Source organism: Lactuca sativa, chromosome 8 (assembly GCF_002870075.4).
Source record: "Lactuca sativa cultivar Salinas chromosome 8, Lsat_Salinas_v11, whole genome shotgun sequence".
NCBI lineage: Eukaryota > Viridiplantae > Streptophyta > Magnoliopsida > Asterales > Asteraceae > Lactuca > Lactuca sativa.
This window is the reverse complement of record NC_056630.2, coordinates 205,296,030-205,317,337: the sequence shown is the minus strand read 5'-3', so window position 1 is coordinate 205,317,337 and position 21,308 is coordinate 205,296,030. Positions and strand designations below refer to the sequence as shown.

The 21,308-nt window shown below is 35.9% G+C and overlaps 1 protein-coding gene and 1 pseudogene across 1 annotated transcript; both read right to left on the bottom strand.

Annotated features, from left to right (window-relative positions):
- Positions 1-1,693: 1,693 nt before the first annotated feature.
- LOC111919293 (putative late blight resistance protein homolog R1B-17) lies at positions 1,694-4,711 on the bottom strand (annotated as a pseudogene).
- Positions 4,712-17,549: 12,838 nt separating this feature from the next.
- On the bottom strand, positions 17,550-20,600 carry LOC111919294 (putative late blight resistance protein homolog R1A-10). The gene has a single exon (XM_023914900.3). The coding sequence runs from the start codon at positions 20,591-20,593 to the stop codon at positions 17,807-17,809; it is 2,787 nt and encodes a 928-aa protein (XP_023770668.1). The 5' UTR covers positions 20,594-20,600; the 3' UTR covers positions 17,550-17,806.
- Positions 20,601-21,308: the final 708 nt, after the last annotated feature.

The following is a 21,308-nucleotide window of genomic DNA, read 5'->3' as shown; positions in this document are numbered from 1 at the left end:
ATGTTATGTTTCTGGGAAAATACTCTGATAGTCAATGTTTTGAAAACTAAATTTGTAATGTTTTGATGAACATGACATGTTTTTAAAAGTTTAAATTTGCTTGAAATTTTGGATGTTACATTATATTTGTCCCATGAAATTCCAATGTTTGACTATCAGTCAAAGGTCTAAATATCCTTAAAAATAGTAGTGTAATTTTGTAATTTACCTCTAGAGTTTGGAATATAAAAGTTGTTATAATATTTGTGAGGTAAATACCAAAATTAAAGTTGCAATTTTTTTATGGGACATCTAAAGATGAAAGAAGTTACATTTTTTATGAGACACCAATGAAAATATTTTCAATGATGTGGATGCAATGCAAGGGTATTTAAGTCTTTTTGCACACATACATGGTTATTGTAGAATGTGAAGGTAGCTTTTGATGCGACCATTAAAGGGGTTCTTCAGCCACCAAAGCAAAAGAAGAAAAAGAAGCGAAGAGATCAAAAAGAATGCTCCATTCTATAACTTTATGCACCAGATTTTTAGTGATGAATCGAATGGAAAATGGGAAGAAAGTTTGACTTTTCAATGGTGAACGCCGAGATTATATAGTTTTTAATGAATTTGCTCACTTTTATTGTGTCTTGTGTTGTGTAAGTTGATATATGTAATTCTTTAACACCAAATAGTTGAAACTTTGGGGACTACTTGGGTAATGTGTAATATGGTTTTATTTTATGTAGATTGTGGAAAGATGTTGATTTTAAGAGGGTTGAACCTCTTAATAAATGTTGCCAGTGCTCTAAGCTGTATTTTAGCATGCTTAAATAATGCATATACTAAAAATTCAAAGGGTCAGTTTTGATTTAGAAGAAATGAATACTAATTCTCATGTTTTATAGGGGTGTCATAATAATACAAAACCCAATAACTCACCTAACCTAAATAAGGCTTGGGTTACTTGGTTGGGGCTATTCAGTTTTTGGGTGATTTCATTTCGGTTTTAGTTAATTTTTTAGTATTTCACATGCACCGAATAAGCAATTAGATTAATATTTATATTTGGTTGGGCTATTCAGTTTTTGGGTTACTTTGCAATTTCTTAAATGTTAAAACATTTAGTAAAATGTAAAAACTGAAGTCAAATTTTACATCACAAATTTTCTAGAGTGCATGTGTTTTTAATGTTAAACTAGGGTTGCAATTTTTCTGTATTTTGGTTTATTCCACAACCCTATTATAAATGGTTTAGGTTTAATCGGCTAACTGAACCGTATAATTGAAACTAATTAAACCAACTTATGTGTATTTTGGTTTATATATATTTAAAAAATCGAATAAACCGAAACACTATCAAAACGGATCCAAAAACACCCGTGCCGGGTAAAAAGAGGCAATTTGGCACTGCACAAACCAAAATATATAAACCAAAATACTATCGAATGATTTTTTACCCGGTTTATATAGTTGTCTACTTTATGTTTTGAATCAAGAATTTAACTCATTTAAAAAGTGTTGAAATGAATTTCCATTATGTGGCATCTTGTTTCTGCATATCAAAGAGTTGCATTCAATATTTAGAAGAAAAAAAAAAAACTATCTTGCTTTGAGACCAAGTTTCTCAACACAAGAGCAAAAGTCATCCATGGTCCATATGATGGAAGGAAGAACGCAGTCAACATTAATAAACTCACAACTAACTGAAACATTTGCTCCCAAGGGATGTTTAATTCAGAGTGTTGGAGTAGATTTTTTCTCTCATACAAGACAAATAATGCCAAGTTGCCTTATTCTTTCACTGCTAACTCAACTAAGAAAGACTTGACTAAAAACAAAGATTCAACCAGATAAGAGACAAACTCAAATTGAACAATACCATATTTTGGGTAAAGAATACCAACATACACTGTACTAGGTAGCAAACAGACCAACAAGTTATGTACTAGACATTCATGGTGTCAGTTGTGACTCCGACTAAAATGTATTAATCGTCATGATTGGGTTCACAGGAGGGCATATCCCTTCCATCAACAAAGATCTTTAGTTCATAGTTTCCCGCATCATCTTGCTCCTGTCGTATTTTTTGAAGGGATTCCAGAAGAGAAGCACCACAATTTAAAACGTCAATATAATTAAGCGTTGAGATTTCCCCTAATTCAAGGGATATCTCTTCAAGATCAACGCAATTCACCACCTCTAATTGTTCAAGACATGGGAAGTTGATACTTGAGGCTTCCCATTAACTCTTCAAGTCTCAAGAATTTCAGTCGTTGAAACTGCTCCTCGCCTGTTTCCCACAGGGTTCCCTCAAAGCCATTGTCTTTTATTATAAGAGCCTCAAGATTAGGTAACGATTGAATGATCGACATGTCGCTCCACGGTAGACCACACCTTATAACTTCAAGTTGTTTCAGTGTTGTAGGGAACCTAATAATGTGATTCTTTCCCAAGACAAATTCTCGCTCAACTGATCTCCTTCTGCTGTAACCGGACCCAATTAAAATCAATAGTTGAAGGTGGAGTACTTCAAAGTCATTTTCCTCGTCAGAGTAAAGAGTAGTTGAAAGATCCCTGATCCTGGGAAAACATTTCTGAAAATTATCTACCCCATCTCCCAACTCCACATTCGAAATAGCTTCCAATTTCATCGGTTTTTCAATAGAAGGAAGATGAAGATCTGCCTTACAGACTAAATGCCTCAGATTCACCAAATCTGATATGTTACTAGGTAAAACCATAGAACTAGAACTCGTTGTAACAATGAGGGTTTGAAGGTTCCATAAATTGCATATTGATGGTGGGAATGATGACAGCCAAATGTCAAGGTGCCTTAAGTGAACTAGTAATGCTAAACCGGGTAAAAAATCATTCAATTCACATTTTTCTAGATTTAACACCCTAAGAAGTGCAAAGGAATGGAAAAACTTTGAGATATTGTCGGTTAAGGTTGTTTCCCTTTGATAGCACACAAGCGATCGAATACTTGGGGCGGGCGGATAAGACAAACTCATAATGTCGATATCTTGATTTGTAAACACACGGTGTTGCCTATGTGTGGTAATTACCTCACAGAGATGATGTTTAGATGGTGGGGAGTCTATTTTCAGGAAGAATCTTTCCTCTTTTCCTTTTTTCACACATACCTGCCTCACAAGATCATGGACTTTACAATCACTGACATCACCCGTAGCATACCTTCCTTCTACAATTAGAAGATTTCTGTCAACTAGATCCATCAGGTAACCGTTTGCAATTTCCTTCAATCTTCGACTACCATCTTCTTGTATAAATCCCTCAGCCATCCATAACCAAAGCAACTCTGGTGAATAGAACCTGTAGTCTTCTGGAAAACCTCCCAGATAGAGAAAGCAGTCTCTCAAGTGAAGAGGCAGATGGTCGTAACTTAATGCTATTGTTTCCAGACATCCTTTCTCGTCACCAGCAATGTACAAGTGGACACTGCAAGAAATTTTTACCCACAAATTTTTACTCCTTGGTTCTTTTGCTAAAACTCCTGCCATCACAACCACAGAAAGAGGCAATCCGTGACAGTTTCTTGCAATTTGCATTCCAGGATCAATCAACCATTTGGGACATTCATCTCCTTGGAACACCTTCTCACACAGCAACTTCCAACTTTCTTCTTCTGTCAAATGTTGTAAATGATGAATGAGTCCATGTGATTTTGCATGTGCAGCAACTTCAGTGAGGCGAGTAGTTAGCAGAATTCGACTTCCAGTGTTATGATCAGGGAAAAACAACTTCAATTTATCCCATGCCTCTTTACTCCAGATATCATCAATGACAATCAAATATCTCTGACAGTATAGGCTCCTGTGCAGCATTTCATGAAGTTGAGAGTACGATGCTTTCTTAAGCTGTAATTGATCATCTATGGATGACAGAACTTGAATCAACAGATCCCGCTTGTCATATGTCTGTGAAACAGTGACCCATCCACGGACATGAAAATGATAAACAACAAAAGGATCAGTGAAGACTTTGTTAGCAAGGGTAGTCTTACCTATTCCACCCATACCAACAATAGATACCACATCCAACTTCTTTCCATCTTCAACAAGTTTGTCCCGTATTATCTCAACATCACGATCAATCCCCACAACCATTTCTTCCGCTACTTTCTTCGATCCGAGTGAACTTCTACTGCGGGAAGTTCCAGCAGATTGCATTTTCAGTGTGTCAGTTTTCAGAGAAGAGTCCATCTTCATGTTATCGATGCTGATATTCATGGATTCCATCTTGATAGAATTGATTGATCTCATAACAACCTCAAGGTGGAGAGAGGGCTGAAAGACATCAGATCTAGGGAAATATCCGTTATTTCTACAGTGGACAGCAGATACAAAAATATCAACTATATCTTCTGCCTCTTCAACTGCAGCTTTGAATCTTTTCTTCAGTTTTCTGACGTTTTCAAAGCCGTGTACATCTTGGTCTTCGTTGTTGAAAAGGGTTTGGATCATGGAGTCAAGCTCTTCATAAAGAAGTTGGAATTGAGGCCTTTCACATATGATTGATGGGTTGTTGATAACTGGAATATCATTGCAGTACATCAGCTGCTTCAACTTTTCCATGAACATCTGGACATGTGCGTATGACATCTTGTTTCTTCCTCTCTTTAAGAACAGTTGTATTCTGTATTGAAGTTTTGAATTAAGCTAAACAGGTAAGAGGAGTTTTGCAAGTTTTGTGGATTATTCGGACCCTTTGAATTTTCTTTGTAAAAAATTGGTTGGCTCATATTTGCTGGGAATATGGGCCCACCAATCCAGACACTACATACTAATTTTCATTTAAAAACTTTTCATGACCTAATTTTTAAATCTTTATTTTTTTCTTCATTCCATTTCCAATAATAGTTTATACCTTTATTATGTTACATAAACTTATAAATTTAGAATATAAATAGAATCTACTACTGACTTATAACAATTTTTAATATATCTTCACAGTTGATATTAATATTGGATACTACTAGAAACATATAAATAACAAAAAAACATAATTTTTATGTTAAAAGAGTATAAACTAAGGGGTTGTTTGACAACCTCTGAATGATAGGCCGGATGATTTAGAGGCTATGAACGAATAACGAATGAAAATATATTGTTTGATTAGACCTCTAAATTGTTGTGCTGAAAAATTAAAGTGACTATTTTACCTTTCTATCCAACAAGTTGTAAAGGTGACAGGTTCTAAAACCTAATGATATATAAGCATTTTTCTTCAAAAGGAAGAGAATACAAAGTTATTGCAATCAAATCAAGGTTAATATCTACTCTTTCTACAGAAAATTCACAAACAAGGATCAAACTTCCAAATCAAACCCAATCAAGCTTCAGTTAATAATCAAGATGTGGTTATCGTCATAAAAGGCAATCAACTTGTGAACATGCTTCATTTGCAATCCCTTCCATTTGGCAACCATCTCCAAGAATATAATATCTGAATAAAAAAAGAAATATTTTGTAAAAAAGATTGAATTTTTATGATAACTGAAAAGAGATTTGAAATCTTACATGTAGTGGTTGATGATCTTGGCATTGGGTTTATTGTATCGGGCAGCTAGATGCTTTTTGGCAAATAGCATTGGCAATACCTTGACCAAGGGGACCTTATGACAAGCAAAGATTGTTTAGAAATATATGAAGTTCTGAAAGATTTTAGCATTTACATGTGTACTGAGTAGTAATCAGTGGTAATTTCAACACCAGGGGTTTCAAAGCCCTTTTCCTAGTAGAAGATACTCCAGATAATTAATCATCAAGTCACAAAGATTGAGCAAAATCAAGAACATATCATGAAGCACAAATGAACCTAAGATTGAGCCATAAAATTGCAATTGGTTCTACTTTTTGGTGGTTGAACTTCGACGGGTTTCAGTTCTCATCTGAACATAAAGAGAAGCCTCCTCGAGGTTTCCATGATTGCCTTGGGGTTTTAGTAAAGTTTTTCTGTTTTGCTTTTCCCGTTACGTGTTGATTTTGATTTCTTTATTTGAATAATTTGATTTGAAGTTGCTGATACTGGAAAAATTCTCTCCGTGATATTGAAAATCTCTTTTGGTTGTTAGTTTATAGTTTTATTGATCTGTTTTGTTTGTTTTTTATGCTACTGATTTCTTTAGTCAGGTTTATTCTTGGTCAATTGATTTAACAACTAATTTTAAACTTGTGTAACCGACAAACTAGTCTTATTTTTTCGCTTTTTAACTAGATGTTGAGATAATTTGAGTCTGTAAGGTGTAATTTCCTTGAGTTTTGATGAACACATGCCACATGTTTTCCTGTTTTAATGTAAAATCACTGCTAATGGAGCTATGTTTTTCAATTTGTTTATGACTTTTATGCATATTGCTTGAGAGTAATAGTATTACTAATGGAGTTGCCTTTTGATCTGTGATCTCAATTAGTTCTCATGACATGAAGCATGTTTCTTTATAGTTGGTTATCATAACTTACATAAAGCAGCTATGCAATGATGTTTTTCTTTACTTGTTTTAAATTTTCAGGTCCAGAAGATAATGTAGCAGAGTATTACCAACATGATGTAGAGATGCTTGAGGGATTTACTGAAATGATTTTGTTTCATGCGGTTTCAGAGATTCAAAAGATGGAGATAAGATGAATCTGTTTGCTGAAGAAGAAGGATCATCATATTACTAATTACTATCTTGTTTCTTAACAAACCATGTCTTATTGCTTTGCAGGAAAAGAAACACTAAAGTATGAATCAAAGAACCAAAAGCAAGCTGACAATTATAAGTATGTAATTAATTTCTTTTTAATTACTTGAAGTTTTCCACAATCTAATGTGTTGTTTTTTATGTAGTTACGTGTTTGAGGATCAGATTGAGTTCATACAGTGACAAGTCATGGGTGGTGTATATTGGAGATAAATCTCATACATAATTAGATTATTTGTTTACTTTAGTTAGCTTACAATATTCCATGTATATCTCCTATATTCTTGTTGTATTTTGTATAAATACACGTTATTGATTAATAACAAATAAAGTGAACAATTATCACTTTCTCACATGGTATCAGCCATCTCACGTTCCTAACCCTAATCGCCCCTCCTCTCTTCTTGTTCCTCTCTGAAATCGACGATGGGCTCCTCGGAAAATACCTTCTCTCTTAATACCCTCATTCACATGCTGACCATCAAGCTAAATTCTTCTAATTACCTCCTCTGGAAGAATCAGATTACACCTCTTCTTCTTCATCAAAAATGGATGAGTCATGTCGATGGTTCCTCTACCATCCCGCCATCCACCACCATCGTTGACGGAAAAGCAACTCCCAACCCAGCCCATGATGCTTGGGTGGAACTCGATCAAAAGGTTCTTTTGATCCTTCAATCGTCCCTCTCTGAAGAATCCATGGCAGAAGTTCTTGGTCTTTCCACCCCCCGTGAAGTGTGGACTACTTTGGAATCTGCCTATAGCCATGATTCCCAGGAACGATCCCAGAATCTTAAAGATTCTTTACGTCAACTTAAGAAGGGTAATCTCTCTGTCTCTAATTATGCTAAGCAATTTAAGAGTATTTGTGATCAGTTACAGGCCATTGGAAAACCCGTTTCTAACGATGATAAAAGTCACTAGTTCCTGTGTGGTTTGGGACCGACCTTCGAGACCTTTTCCACTGCCCATCGTGCTCTCCCTACGCGTCCTCTATTTCGTGATTTGGTCGCTCATGCTGAAGGCCACGAGCTCTTTCTCTCCTCCTTGCATGAATCGACACCTCCCCCTGCTGCTTTTACTACAAATACCTCTCGTGGAAGGGGCCGATCAGGTCAATCAAACAACCGTGGCAACTCTTCAAATCGAGGTAGAGGTCGGTCTGGTCGACGACCTCCTCACTGCCAGCTATGTCGCACGGATGGTCATTATGCGAGTGCCTGTCCAGATCTTAGCACCTATGCTCACCGGTCATCTCATTCTGCCGCCAACCTCGCTCAAGCCTTTCATGCGGATTGCAACATCAATGAATCTTCTGCGGATTGGTACGTAGATTCAGGTGCGACTGCCCACATGGCTCCTTCTTCGGCTAATCTTGACTCATCTGCTCCTTATCATGGCAAAGACAAGGTTGTTTTTGGAAATGGTAATATGCTTCCCATCTCTCATACTGGTACTTTATCAATTGCTCCACACTTAAAATTGCGCGATGTTCTTGTCGTTCCCCATATGAAAAAGCAACTTTTATCTGTCAGCAAATTAACTAATGATTACCCGGTTGATTTTCTATTGTCTTGGTCCTCCTTTGCTATTCAGGACAAAGTCACAAAAAAGATCTTGGCAACCGGCAAGCATAAGGATGGTCTATATGTGCTTCATTCCGCATCTCAAGCTCTGGTGGCATCCGTAGTCTCTTCTAATAAAGTGTATTTTGATTTATGGCATAAAAGACTTGGCCATGTTGCTTATGATATTGTTTTTCTTCTTAAAAACCATGGATATTTAAGTGTTACTTCTACTTTACCAAGTTCTAGTATTTGTTCTTCTTGTGCACTTTCCAAGCAACATCGTTTACCCTTTAAGTTGAATGAGAAACGCTCTTTACATGTTCTTGATTTAGTTCACTGTGATTTATGGGGACCCGCTCTGGTTGCTTCTGTTGATGGTTACAGATATTATGCCTTGTTTGTTGATGATTACTCTCGGTTTTCTTGGTTTTATCCGCTTAAAAAGAAATCTGACTTTTATGAGGTTTTAGTCACATTCTTAACATTTGTTCAAACCCAATTCTCTTGCAAGATGAAAACCTTTCAAAGTGACGGTGGTACAGAATTTCTTAATCATCGGGTTGCTAAATTATTTGCTGACAATGGCACTCACCATCAAATGTCATGTCCTTACATTCCTCAACAAAATGGTCGTGTCGAACGCAAGCATCGCCATCTCACTGAAACCGGACTCGCCATGTTATTTGGTGCTAATGCCCCTGCAGATCGTTGGTTAGAAGCTTTCACCTCTGCAACCTATGTCATAAATCGTTTGCCAACCAAGTTACTACTAAATAAATCCCCTTTCGAGATTCTCTACAAAGTCGTCCCTGGCTACAACAACTTTAAGGCCTTTGGTTGTCGGGTTTTTCCTTACTTACGACCCTATGTGGAACATAAATTAGCACCACGGAGCATTGCATGCATCTTTCTCGGCTATTGCACACAGTACAAAGGATACAAGTGTTTTGATCCCATTACTACAAAAACTTTTATTACTCGGCATGCCAAGTTTGACGAAACCTTCTTCCCATTCGCTGGTGGTCCATCATCTACAGACGAGCTCACTTTATTTTTAAGTTCTTATTCGGATGACATACCTGCTACTGTACTCGATACACCAGAAGCACCCGTATCCTCGCCATCATCAGCATCGAGTTCTTCTACAGCCCCATGTATTCCGTGCCTGCTTGATGATCCTATCACTGCTGCTGCTGCACCCCTGCCACCGCCCTCACCACAGCCATCTCCTGCTCCTACGCCTCCGCCTCCACCGCAGGCATCACCACCAGCTCCTCATTCACCACCTGGGCATTCGATGATCACTCGCGGGAAAGCTGGCACTATTAAACCCCGCCATATTTTTGATCTTCTCGCAATTGCTCCGACATGTTTACATGCTGCCTTATTTGCTGCTAAAGAACCTAAGGATTTTAAATCAGCATCCAAACATGATCATTGGTGTCGTGCCATGAATGAAGAAATTCGAGCTCTATGGGATAATCATACCTGGACTCTCGTACCACGGCCATCAAATGTCAATATTGTTGGATCTAAGTGGGTCTTTCGCACTAAATATCATGTTGATGGCTCTGTTGATCGGCATAAAGCTCGTCTAGTAGCACAAGGGTTCACCCAAATTCCGGGGTTTGATTTTTCCCACACTTTTAGTCCAGTTGTTAAGGCCACAACTATTCGAATTGTTTTGTCCTTGGCTGTCACAAATCGATGGAATCTTCATCAACTTGATGTTAAAAATGCCTTTTTAAATGGTAATTTACGTGAAACAGTATATATGGAGCAACCTCCGGGGTATGTTGATTCTAAGCATCCAAATCATGTGTGTCGTCTCAACAAGGCGTTATATGGCCTTCGTCAAGCTCCACGGGCTTGGTTTCAACGCCTTAGTTCTTTCCTAGTTGCTCAAGGCTTCAAATGTAGTCAAGCTGATACATCACTTTTTATTTTCCATCAAGGGCCATGCTTACTCTACCTCCTTGTTTATGTTGATGATATCACTCTAACTGGAAATCATTCCCCATCCATTGCACGCTTTATTAGTCGTTTGAAAACTGAATTTGCTATTAAGGATCTAGGAAAATTGAGTTATTTTCTTGGCCTTGAGGTTACCTATACTTCGAATGGTTTGTTTCTCAATCAAAGTAAATATGCTCATGACATCTTAAGTCGTGCAGGCCTTCTTGATTCCAAACCTGTTGGTACTCCTCTTGCCACTAATGATGTCTTTACTACTACTGGCACACCTTTTCATGACACTACCTTATATCGATCCTTTGTTGGAGCATTACAATATTTGACAATTACAAGGCCTGATCTTTCTTATGCTGTTAATCAAGCAAGTCAGTTCCTTCATGCTCCTACTGTTGACCATTTTACCCTTGTTAAAAGGATTTTACGCTATGTCAAAGGCACTATAACTCATGGTCTTCATTTTTCAGTTCCTACAAAGTCAATGCTCATTGGTTATTCGAATGCCGATTGGGCTCGTTGTATTACAACCCGACGCTCCACTTATGGCTATTCCATCTTCTGTGGTGGTAATCTTGTTTCTTGGAGTGCCAAGAAACAACCTACTGTTTCCAGTTCAAGTTGTGAATCTGAGTATCGTGCCATGGCAAATACTGCAGCAGAATTGGTTTGGATTACACATCTGTTACGTGATCTGAATGCCTTGCCATCATCTCGCCCTACCTTGCTTTGTGACAACTTAAGTGCTATTTTCTTGAGTCAAAATCCTGTTGCACATAAGCGGGCAAAACATATAGACATTGATCATCATTTTATTAGGGAACTTGTTTTATCTTGCAAATTGCATACACAATTTGTTCCTACCAAACTTCAAGTGGCTGACATCTTTACCAAACCTTTACCAAGACCGTTGTTTGAAAAGTTCCGTGATCAGCTTTGAGTTCGCCCACCACCTGTGCGCTTGAGGGGGGGTATTGGAGATAAATCTCATACATAATTAGATTATTTGTTTACTTTAGTTAGCTTACAATATTCCATGTATATCTCCTATATTCTTGTTGTATTTTGTATAAATACACGTTATTGATTAATAACAAATAAAGTGAACAATTATCACTTTCTCACAGTGTACTCTCTATTTTATCATGAATTCATGATTTGATATGCTTGTTTTATTCATGTAACTTTTAGTCTAAGGCAATTCTTCCACTTACAGGTTGATGTTGATGAAGTAAATGAAGAGGAATATGAAAAATCTGTAGCAAAATCAGCACATGAGAAGCTTCTTGTATGCTCCCTTCAATTCATCTCTTAAAACAACACCGACTTACCATATTAATTTACCAATTTACCCTTGTTCTGATTGCTAATATTCCTTGATCTATTTGATTTTTTAGGCAGACAGAAAAACTTTAGATGTGTGTATCAGTATCAGGAATCTTTGTTGAAAGCTGTTGAAGATCATACTTTATTTGCTTGAAGAAAGTTCCATGATTTAACAAATATCAAAAGCTCACTGCTTGCAGAAAGTTTGCCATCAGTCTACCAAGTCATGAGGGTATTTTCATGTTTTCGAAGTTTGTAATTTAAATGGTCTTTTTTTTTTTTTTTTTTTTTTTTTTTTTTTTATAGTAAATCTGGTGTAGGAAAGATGTGCTTTTATGTAGATTGAATCTGGTACATTTAGGCTTTCAGGTGGTTTGGAAAACCAAATTGAGAACATGCAAAATGCCTAACCTAACCTATTCAATGACTTTTGATTTATGCCAAATCATTTTCCACTAATCAAAAACCTATCTTTACAAATCTACTCCAATGCAAAAACCTATCTTGATTATGTGTATGAATAGGAGAATAATGCTTTGGTTTTTAACATTGCAGCACTTCAACTCCAACTCCACCAGGAACTGGAATTGGAACCTCTACTCTAAGGACCAGAATTGGAACTTTCATTCATTTTCACTACAAGGAAATAAGCAATTAGCGGCGACAAAAGTCACCGGTAAAGGATTGAGAAGTCGCCGCTAAAGCTAATTGCGGCGACACGTCGCCGGTAAAGAGTCGCCGCTACTGCTTCGTCGCTATTGATCAGATTGTCGCCGCTAAAGACAATTGTCGCCGCTAATACTTCATGTCGCCGCTAAAGACAATTGTCGCCGCTAATACTTCATGTCGCCGCTAAAGACAATGTCGCCGGTAATACTCTTGTCGCCGGTAATAGTGTCGCCGATAATAATGTTTTTCAATTTTTTTTATATATTTGCAATTTTGGGTATAATTTATTCCAAATACTGTTATAATTAATTATATACCAAAAACTACAGAACAACATCAAATTAAATACCAAATACTGTTATAATTAATTTAATACCAAAATAAAACAACCAAAAGTTTGATAATTCTAACAAGTAGCAAAGTAAGTTTTACAATTCTAACAAATAGCAATGTTTGACAAGTATAACATACAAATAAAGCTCCTCCCTACATATCATCATCTTCGTTCCCATCATGTCCTCCTTGATTAAACTAAGACAAAAAAAACAAAGTACATTGTTATTTCTATCATATGGGACAAAAACTCAAATACCAACGATTTTAGCAAATACTCACCAAAAACCAAAATGACCAAATCAACTTACATTTTATGACGCCAAACTACATTTCTATTTTTAAACTAAGCCAAATAACCAAAGTACATTGTTATTTATTGCAATTGGGACAAAAACATAATTACCAAAGCTTTTAGTAAATCATGATGATCAACACCTCTACCACCCGGGAAAGGTGGGTCCTCAGCTCCATCACCCCCATGTCCACGGCCCATAACAACAACCATGGTATACACGAACAAAAGCCAAATTGACAACATTTCCTGAAAAATCATATACAAATACAATTTTTATTACAAAAATTCACATTACATAGAAATAAACATTTACATAGGAATAAACATTTCTATTTAAACTAAAACTTTCTAATATTTGTATATAAGTTTTTAACCAATTTTATAACATTTTTTTTTGTTTTCTTTCAATTATAACAATAATTTATTTTTTTTATTTTTTTTCCAACTATAGCATCCTACTTATACCAAAACTTTAGATTTGAATTTATTGCCTTAATGCCTTTTACTTTTCAAATTTTCATATCGATAGTTTGAAATATTATGCAAGAATGAACAACACAATAATAATAATAATAATAATAATAATAATAATAATAATAATAATAAAACAAATGTAATGTAGACTTTATAACACATGACATATATATAATTAAACTAAAATTTCACATATTTATTAATTTTATTTTTTAATTTTATTTAGACAAACTACACATATATACATTGACATATATACAATTAAACTAAAATTTCACATATTTTGACATATATACATCAAACATCAAACACAGCACCTACACATATATACATATATACATCAAAGTTTAACATATTTTGACATATATATACATCAAACACACATACATTGAGACACCTACAAATATTTTGCAATTAAACTAAAAATTCACAATAAATAGAAGTAAATAAAACCTGTGGTGGTGGAAGTCAATGAAAACAGTCCAGTGGTGGCGATAGTCTCGGGTGGTGGTCGGGAACGTAGTAACACAATCAACAAAACTGAAATTGAAATTTTTTTTACAATTACCCACTCCAATAAGCATAAAATCGATGTTACAAGACAAAAGGGAACGAAAATTGACCTGAAAATAGCTTGGTGTCGCCGGAAAAGGTTTGGTGTCGCCGGAAAAGCTTGGGCCTCACCTGGAAATCTTTCTCCACCGATGGTATCTTCTTTGTGGACAATTTCACCCACCCAAAATTGATAATTCTCACTGGTAGCCCACAATAATCGGTGAAGCAAGATGTAGACGAGAGAAGAGAAACAGGCGAAGGGAGTGAAACAGAAAGAGCAAAAGGAAAAAGATCGAGTTTTTGGGGTTAACTGCGTCGGCCTTTAGCGGCGACACCTTTACCGGCGACAAATTGAGCTTTAGCGGCGACACCTATCAATAGCGGCGACTATCAGGAGGGAATTATTACCGCGTCATTTTTTTATCTTTAGCGGCGACTATTTTGGATCATTACCGGCGACAAAAGTCGCCGGTATTTCATTTATGCGTTCCACGAGCACCCTAGCCGTTGGATTAGAAAAACAATCGGACGGTTCGTGTTTGCCAAAACGTCAAAGAGCGGATCGGTGTCATCCAGCCTTTAGCGGCGACACAGGCCTTTAGCGGCGACTATGCGTTCCACGAGCACCCTAGCCGTTGGATTAGAAAAACGATCGGACGGTTCGTGTTTGCCAAAACGTCAAAGAGCGGATCGATGTCATTCAGCCTTTAGCGGCGACACCAATAGCGGCGACACAGGCCTTTAGCGGCGACTTTTTAATTTGTCGCCGCTAAAGCTCTCTGTCGCCGCTATTGGTGTCGCCGCTAAAGGCTCTATTTCTTGTAGTGTTTCTTCTTAACCGGACATCAAGTAAACCAATTTCTTTCTCAACAGTACACCACGGGCAAATCGGTCAAGTTCAAACAATAATGGTTTGTTTAGTAAATAGTTTTCAGTTTTGTTCCAATGTTGAAACTTTAAAAGGACCAATCACTAACCAAACTTCAAATTGTTCCATAGTTGGTGAATATTGTTCCATTGTAAGATTTTGTTGTAATGATATTATTATTACCGGTATTGATGTCCTACCTTGTTCTTGGTAAATAAAATGGTAAATGATCAAAGATTTGTATGTGCTACTATTACGACTACAACTTATTTACAAATGACTTTATTTAAAACTGAAAAAACAGTATACCATAGGGGCCTAATTTGTAATTTTTCTCTTGTTTGCTAAAACACCTTGCCTTTGGTACAGATATAATGGTGTTAATAATATGAAGTTTTTAACAAAAAAAAGCTTTAATTTATATATTAAATGGGAACTTATATTGATGTATAAATGACTTATAGTTAGTGTATTAAAAAATAATTCAATTTACAATATAAACTAAAAATGTTATAAACACTAATAAAAGCATATGTACATATAAAATGCTACAGACCTAAACTAAGAATGAAGGTGTTGATTGAAATTTGAATTTGCTAAAATTTCCAACTTTTTTCACTCGATTTAATATGAGATTGTTGATGTGTTACGAACCTAAACTAAGAATGAAGGTGTTAATTTGAATTTGAATTTGCTAAATTTTCAACTTCATTTTGTTCTTGAGAAATTGGTGGCATGTGAGCCCGTGAAGGTCCCTCATTCTCTTATGGGTTTGATTAGGAAGAATTCAAAGGTCAGTGTGGAATCGGAATGGGAACCGGAATCACCAATTCCGACGTGATGTGGATTGTTTTCCGTGGGAAAGATGTTTCTGATGACAACAAAGTGTTGTTTTCACAAGTTGTTGATATAACAAAATTGCTTCATTAATTAATAATCATTTATTTTATTTCTGCTGGTTTCATTGATTATAACAGAATTGCTTCAGTCTTATTATTTCCATTACTGGAAGTGATTTTATTCTATCAATGGCTTATGGGTAAGCAAGCATAAAAAAATTTACTTAATTTTTAATTTTTTCTTTTTAACATCTAAATTTTTTTTTTCTTTTCTTTTTCTCCAACCAATAGGTAGAAAATGGATGATTCCGACTTCCCTGGGATACATTGTGCTACGAGGACAATAGACTAAGCTTACACTTTTCATTTTATATTTATTTTCATATGCTATACAATGCTGTCATCATCATCATCATCATCATCATCATTATTATTATTATTATTATTATTATTATTATTATTATTATTATTATTATAAAGTGTGCAGGCCAAAGGTTGTTACAGCTGGAATGCTTCGTGTATTTGGGAAGATGTTGCAGAGCTTCCAATAGTTGCTACTAGTGAAACCAACCAATAGAAGGTATGTGTATATTATATTATTATTTCATTTACATATTTTAAACATTAATGGTTTATTTATTTATTTATTTTATATAAAAAAATGTACTAATACATTCATTGAATTCAGCGTTACTTTCAAGTTTTCTTCAAATGTTGAGGATGGTGGTTCCAGCTGCGGAGGATTTAGAAATTTGGTTTTGGAAAAGAAACCCCAACTCATGTATTATTATATTATTAAGTAGTTTCATAATTCTTATTATAATGTTTCAGTCATTTTCATTATTACAAATAACTTATATGATATATGCGTGGTTTTGGTGTACGGAGTGGATACAAACAAACATTGACATCAATTGGCATTTCAAGGAACATCTTTGTTAGAAAGGAGGCGGCGGAGTTACTTTTTAAGATGGTTTTTGTTTTTGTCTTTCCATGGAGAAGTAAAAGAAGCAAATGAATAGATGAATAATGGATTTATATTTGTTGGTTTTAAAATATAAATTTAATGTATGTTTTTAGATTTTTTTTTTGTTGAATATTTAATTATTTTTAAATTTTTCATGAATTTATAATTTTTTTATACTACCAAAATCCATCGCTAAAATTTTGTTGTCGCCGTTAGAAATCCGTTACTAACAATCAGCGACGAATACAACGACGGATTTTGTTTTGCTGCAACTCCGTCGGTAAACCCTATTAGCGACGGATTACCGACGGTTTTGGCCGTCGGTAATGCTCTTTTTTGTAGTAGTGAATTAGATTAATATTTTAATATTTTAAATTTTTTATAGAGATGAAACTTACCTTGTAATTTACTTTTATATTATAAGATGTAAAAACAGTTGAAATGTACTTGGATATTCTCTAACCTTAAGTTGTAAAGCAGAGGTCGAATACTAAAATAGCGTTGCAACTTATGTGTAGTTAGGTTTATTCCAGACCCTTATTATCCGTAGTAAGAAAATTTAGAATAATTCTATTTAAATGATATATCGGTTAACCGAACCAAATAATCTAAACCAATTAATTAGTTTGGTTACAACCAGTTTATAGATTAAAAAAAACGAACTAAATAAAACCAAGATACTATTAAACGGATCCGAATAACACCCTTGCCGGGTAAAAAGAGGGTATTTGTCATTGCACAAACCTAAACTTTGGTACGTGAGTTTTTGTCTGCCTAAAGCTATGCATCATGAATTTCAGTAATATAGAGGTGTTGAAAATGAAGTTTCATATGTGACGTCTTATTTCTGCATAACAAGAATTGCATTCATGATTTAGGAAAAAAGAAGACTATCTTGCTTTGATTCCAAATTGATCAACACAAGAATAAAAGTCATTTCAATACAATGAAAGGACGAATGCAATCAACCGTAATAACTAATAAACTCAAAGCTAACTGAAACATGTGCTCCCGAAGGATGCATAATTTATTCAATTGGAGTAAATCGTTTCTCTCATACAGGATAAATACTGCCAGGTTCCCTTATTCTTTCACTCTTAACCCAGTTAAGTAGACTTGATTAAAACAAAGATTCAAACAGGTAAAAGAAATTTTTTTTTGAACCATACCAAATTTTGGGTAAAGAATACCTACAAGCACTGTGTAGCAAACATTGATACTATCAGTTGCAATTCCATCAGTAAAAATCATTAATCGTCATTCCTGGGTACACAAGAGGGCATATTCCTTTCATCAACTATGATCTCCAGTTCATAGTTTCCCACAACATCTTGCTCCTGTCGTATTTTTTGAAGGGATACGAGAAGAGAAGGACAACAATTCACAATGTAAATACACTCAAGTGTTGAGATGTCCCCTAATTCAAGGGGTATCTCTTCAAGATCAACGCAATTCACCACCTCTAATTCTTTGAGACATGGAAAGTTAATACTTGAGGCTTCCCATTGTTTGATATTTAACTCTTCAAGTCTCAATATTTTTAGTCGTTGAAACTGCTCCTCACCTGTTTCCCACAAGGTTCCTTCAAAGGCATTGTCTTCTAGTATGAGAAACTCAAGGTTAGGTAACGATTGAATGATCGACATATCGCTCCATGGTAGACCACACCTTACAAGTGCAAGTTCTTTCAGTGTTGAAGAGAACCTAATGTAATTCTTTCCCATGTTTGGTTCACCTCTGACAAATTCTCGCTCAACTAATCTCCTTCTGCTGTAGCCCAACCCAGTCAACTTCAAGCCTTGAAGGTAGTGGAGTCCTTCAAAGTCATTTTCGTCATCAGAGTAAATACTACATGCAAGATCCTTGATACGTGGAAAATATTTCTTAAAATTATCTACCCCAACTCCCACCACCACATTCGAAAGAAATTCCAGTTTCATAGGTTTTCCAATAGAAGGAAGAAAAAGATCTGCATTACAGCCTAAATGCCTCAGATTCACCAAATTTGATATGCTACTAGGTAAAAGCATAGAACTAGAACTTGTTCTAACAAAGAGGGTTTGGAGGTTCCATAAATTGCATATTGATGATGGGAATAATGAAATCCAAATTTCAAGGTACCTTAAGTGAACTAGTAATGCTAAACTGGGGGAAAAATCTATCAATTCACATCTTTCTAGATTTAACACCCTAAGAAGTGCAAACGAGCGGAAAAACTTTGAGATATTGTCAGTAAAGGTTGTTTTCCTATGATTGCACAAAAGCGATCTAATATTTGGGGTGGACTGACGACACAAACTCATAATGTCGATTTCTTGATTTGTGACCACATGGCGTTGCTCATGTGTGGTAATTGCCTTTTTCCGATTTCTCAATTTCTTGATTTGTTTTCTTATGATATCACAAAGACCACTAGATGGTGGTTCTATTTTGAGGAAGAAGTTTTCTTCTTTTCCCTTTTCCACAGATAGCTGCCTCACAAGATCATGGACTTTACAAAATCGGACATCACCTGTAATATACAATTCTTCTACAATAAGAAGATTTCTGTCAACCAGATCCATTAGGTAACCCTTCCCGATTTCCTCCAAGCTTCGACATCCATCTTCATGTATAAACCCCTCAGCCATCCATAACAGGATCAATGTTCGTGCAACGATCCAAGAGTCTTCTGGAAACCCTCCCAGATAGAGAAAGCAGACTCTCATGTGAAGAGGTAGATGGTGGTAACTTAATGCTATTGTTTCCAGACATCCTTTCTCATCACTAGCAATGTAAGAATGCACACTGCAAGAAATCTTTACCCACAAATCTTGACTCCTTGCTTCTTTTGCTAAAGCTCCTGCCATCACAACCACAGAAAGCGGCAATCCATGACAGTTTTTTGCAATTTGCTTTCCAGGTTCAATCAACCATTCAGGACATTCATCTTCTTGGAACGCCTTCTCACACAACAACTTCCAACTTTCTTCATCTGACAAATGTTGTAAATGATGAATGAGTCCGTGTGATTTTGCGTGCAAAGCAACTTCAGTGAGTCGAGTAGTAAGCATAATGCGACTTCCAGTGTTATCATCAGGGAAAAATAATTTCAGATTATCCCATGCCTCTTTACTCCAGATATCATCAATGACAATCAAATATTTCTGACGGTTTAGGCGTTTGTGCAGCTTTTCATGAAGTTGAGAGTTTGTTGCTTCTTCAAGCTCTAATTGTTTATCTATGGATGACAGAACTTGAATCAATAGATCCCTCTTGTCATACGATTGTGAAACAGTGACCCATCCACGGACATGAAAATGATAAACAACATAAGGATCAGTGAACACTTTCTTAGCAAGTGTAGTCTTACCGAGTCCACCCATACCAACAATAGAGACCACATCCAGATGCTTTCCATCTTCAACAAGTTTGTCCCGTATTATCTCAGCATCACGATCAATCCCCACGACGATTTTTTCCACTGCTTTCTTGGATCCTACCAAATTTCTAGTGTTGGAAGTTCCAGCAACAGAAGCTAACTTCATCGGCAGTCTGTCAGTTCTTTGAGACGAATCCATCTTCATATGATCGATTTTTGCAGTCATGAATTCCACTTTGATAGACTTAATTGATCTTATAACATCCTCAAGATTCAGAGAGGTTTGAAAGACATCAGAGATAGTGAAATACTCGTTATATCTACAGTAGACAGCAGATAGAAAAATATCGACGATATCTTCTGCCTCTTCAGCTGTAGCTTTGAATCTTTTCTTCAGTTTTCTCACTTTTTCAAAGTTGTATAGATCTTGGTCTTCGTGGTTGAAAAGGGTTTGCATCATGGAGTCAAGCTCTTCATAAAGCAGTTGGAATTGAGGCCTTTCACGTAAGATTGATGGGTTGTTGATCATTGGAATATCATCGGAGTATATCAGCTGCTTCAGCTTTTCCATGAACATCTGGACATGTGCGTATTCCATTTTGTTTCCTCCTCTTGTGAAGAACTGGAAGGTTGGTTCTTTTGAAAATTCCTTGTAAATTTGGTGGATTGGGTTCATGTTTGTAAAATGGGGTTATGGTCCCACCAATCCACTAACTCCGAAATAGTGGAAGGTGCTATTTTTATAATTTCGATTATTTGTCGAATAAAATGCATATAATTGAAATTATATGTTAGGTAGGTTTTTTTTTTTATTCCAGTCCGAAATCAATTTCTTTTTATAAGCCTATCTGATTGGGACTTTGGTCTTATAAAATAAAATATCATTGGTTTGGTTTGGTTTGGTTTGCCTTTTAAAAGTCTATCTGATAGTGAATTTTTGTCTTCTATTTTAATGTTTTATGTTTTCTATAAAATTTAAGGGCCCACACGCAACGACTTCCCTACCCACCCCATTCTCATCTCCTTCCTATCGTCGGTGAAAACAACTCTCTTCCCCCCTCTTTCTGTGTGGTTGCCTTTTTGAATCCTGAACAAACGTGAGAATGATGAAGTCATGAAGATGAATATTAACCCAAAATTTTCAAACCTTCAAATTGGAATCGTCGAAATACACTCACAGTCGCATTTTATCACCGTTTCATTGGAGCATGATGAAGATAAATGCACCTTAGGATGGCTCTTGTACATTTATTTCAATACTTCAGGTGCCATGTATGAGAAATTCTTCAACCATTTTGACCCAATGACTCCGATTTACAGTGTCCATGAGCAATTCCATATACAGCAGCAGACTGCAGACTGATGTTGGACTTCTTGTAGCAAGCTATAAA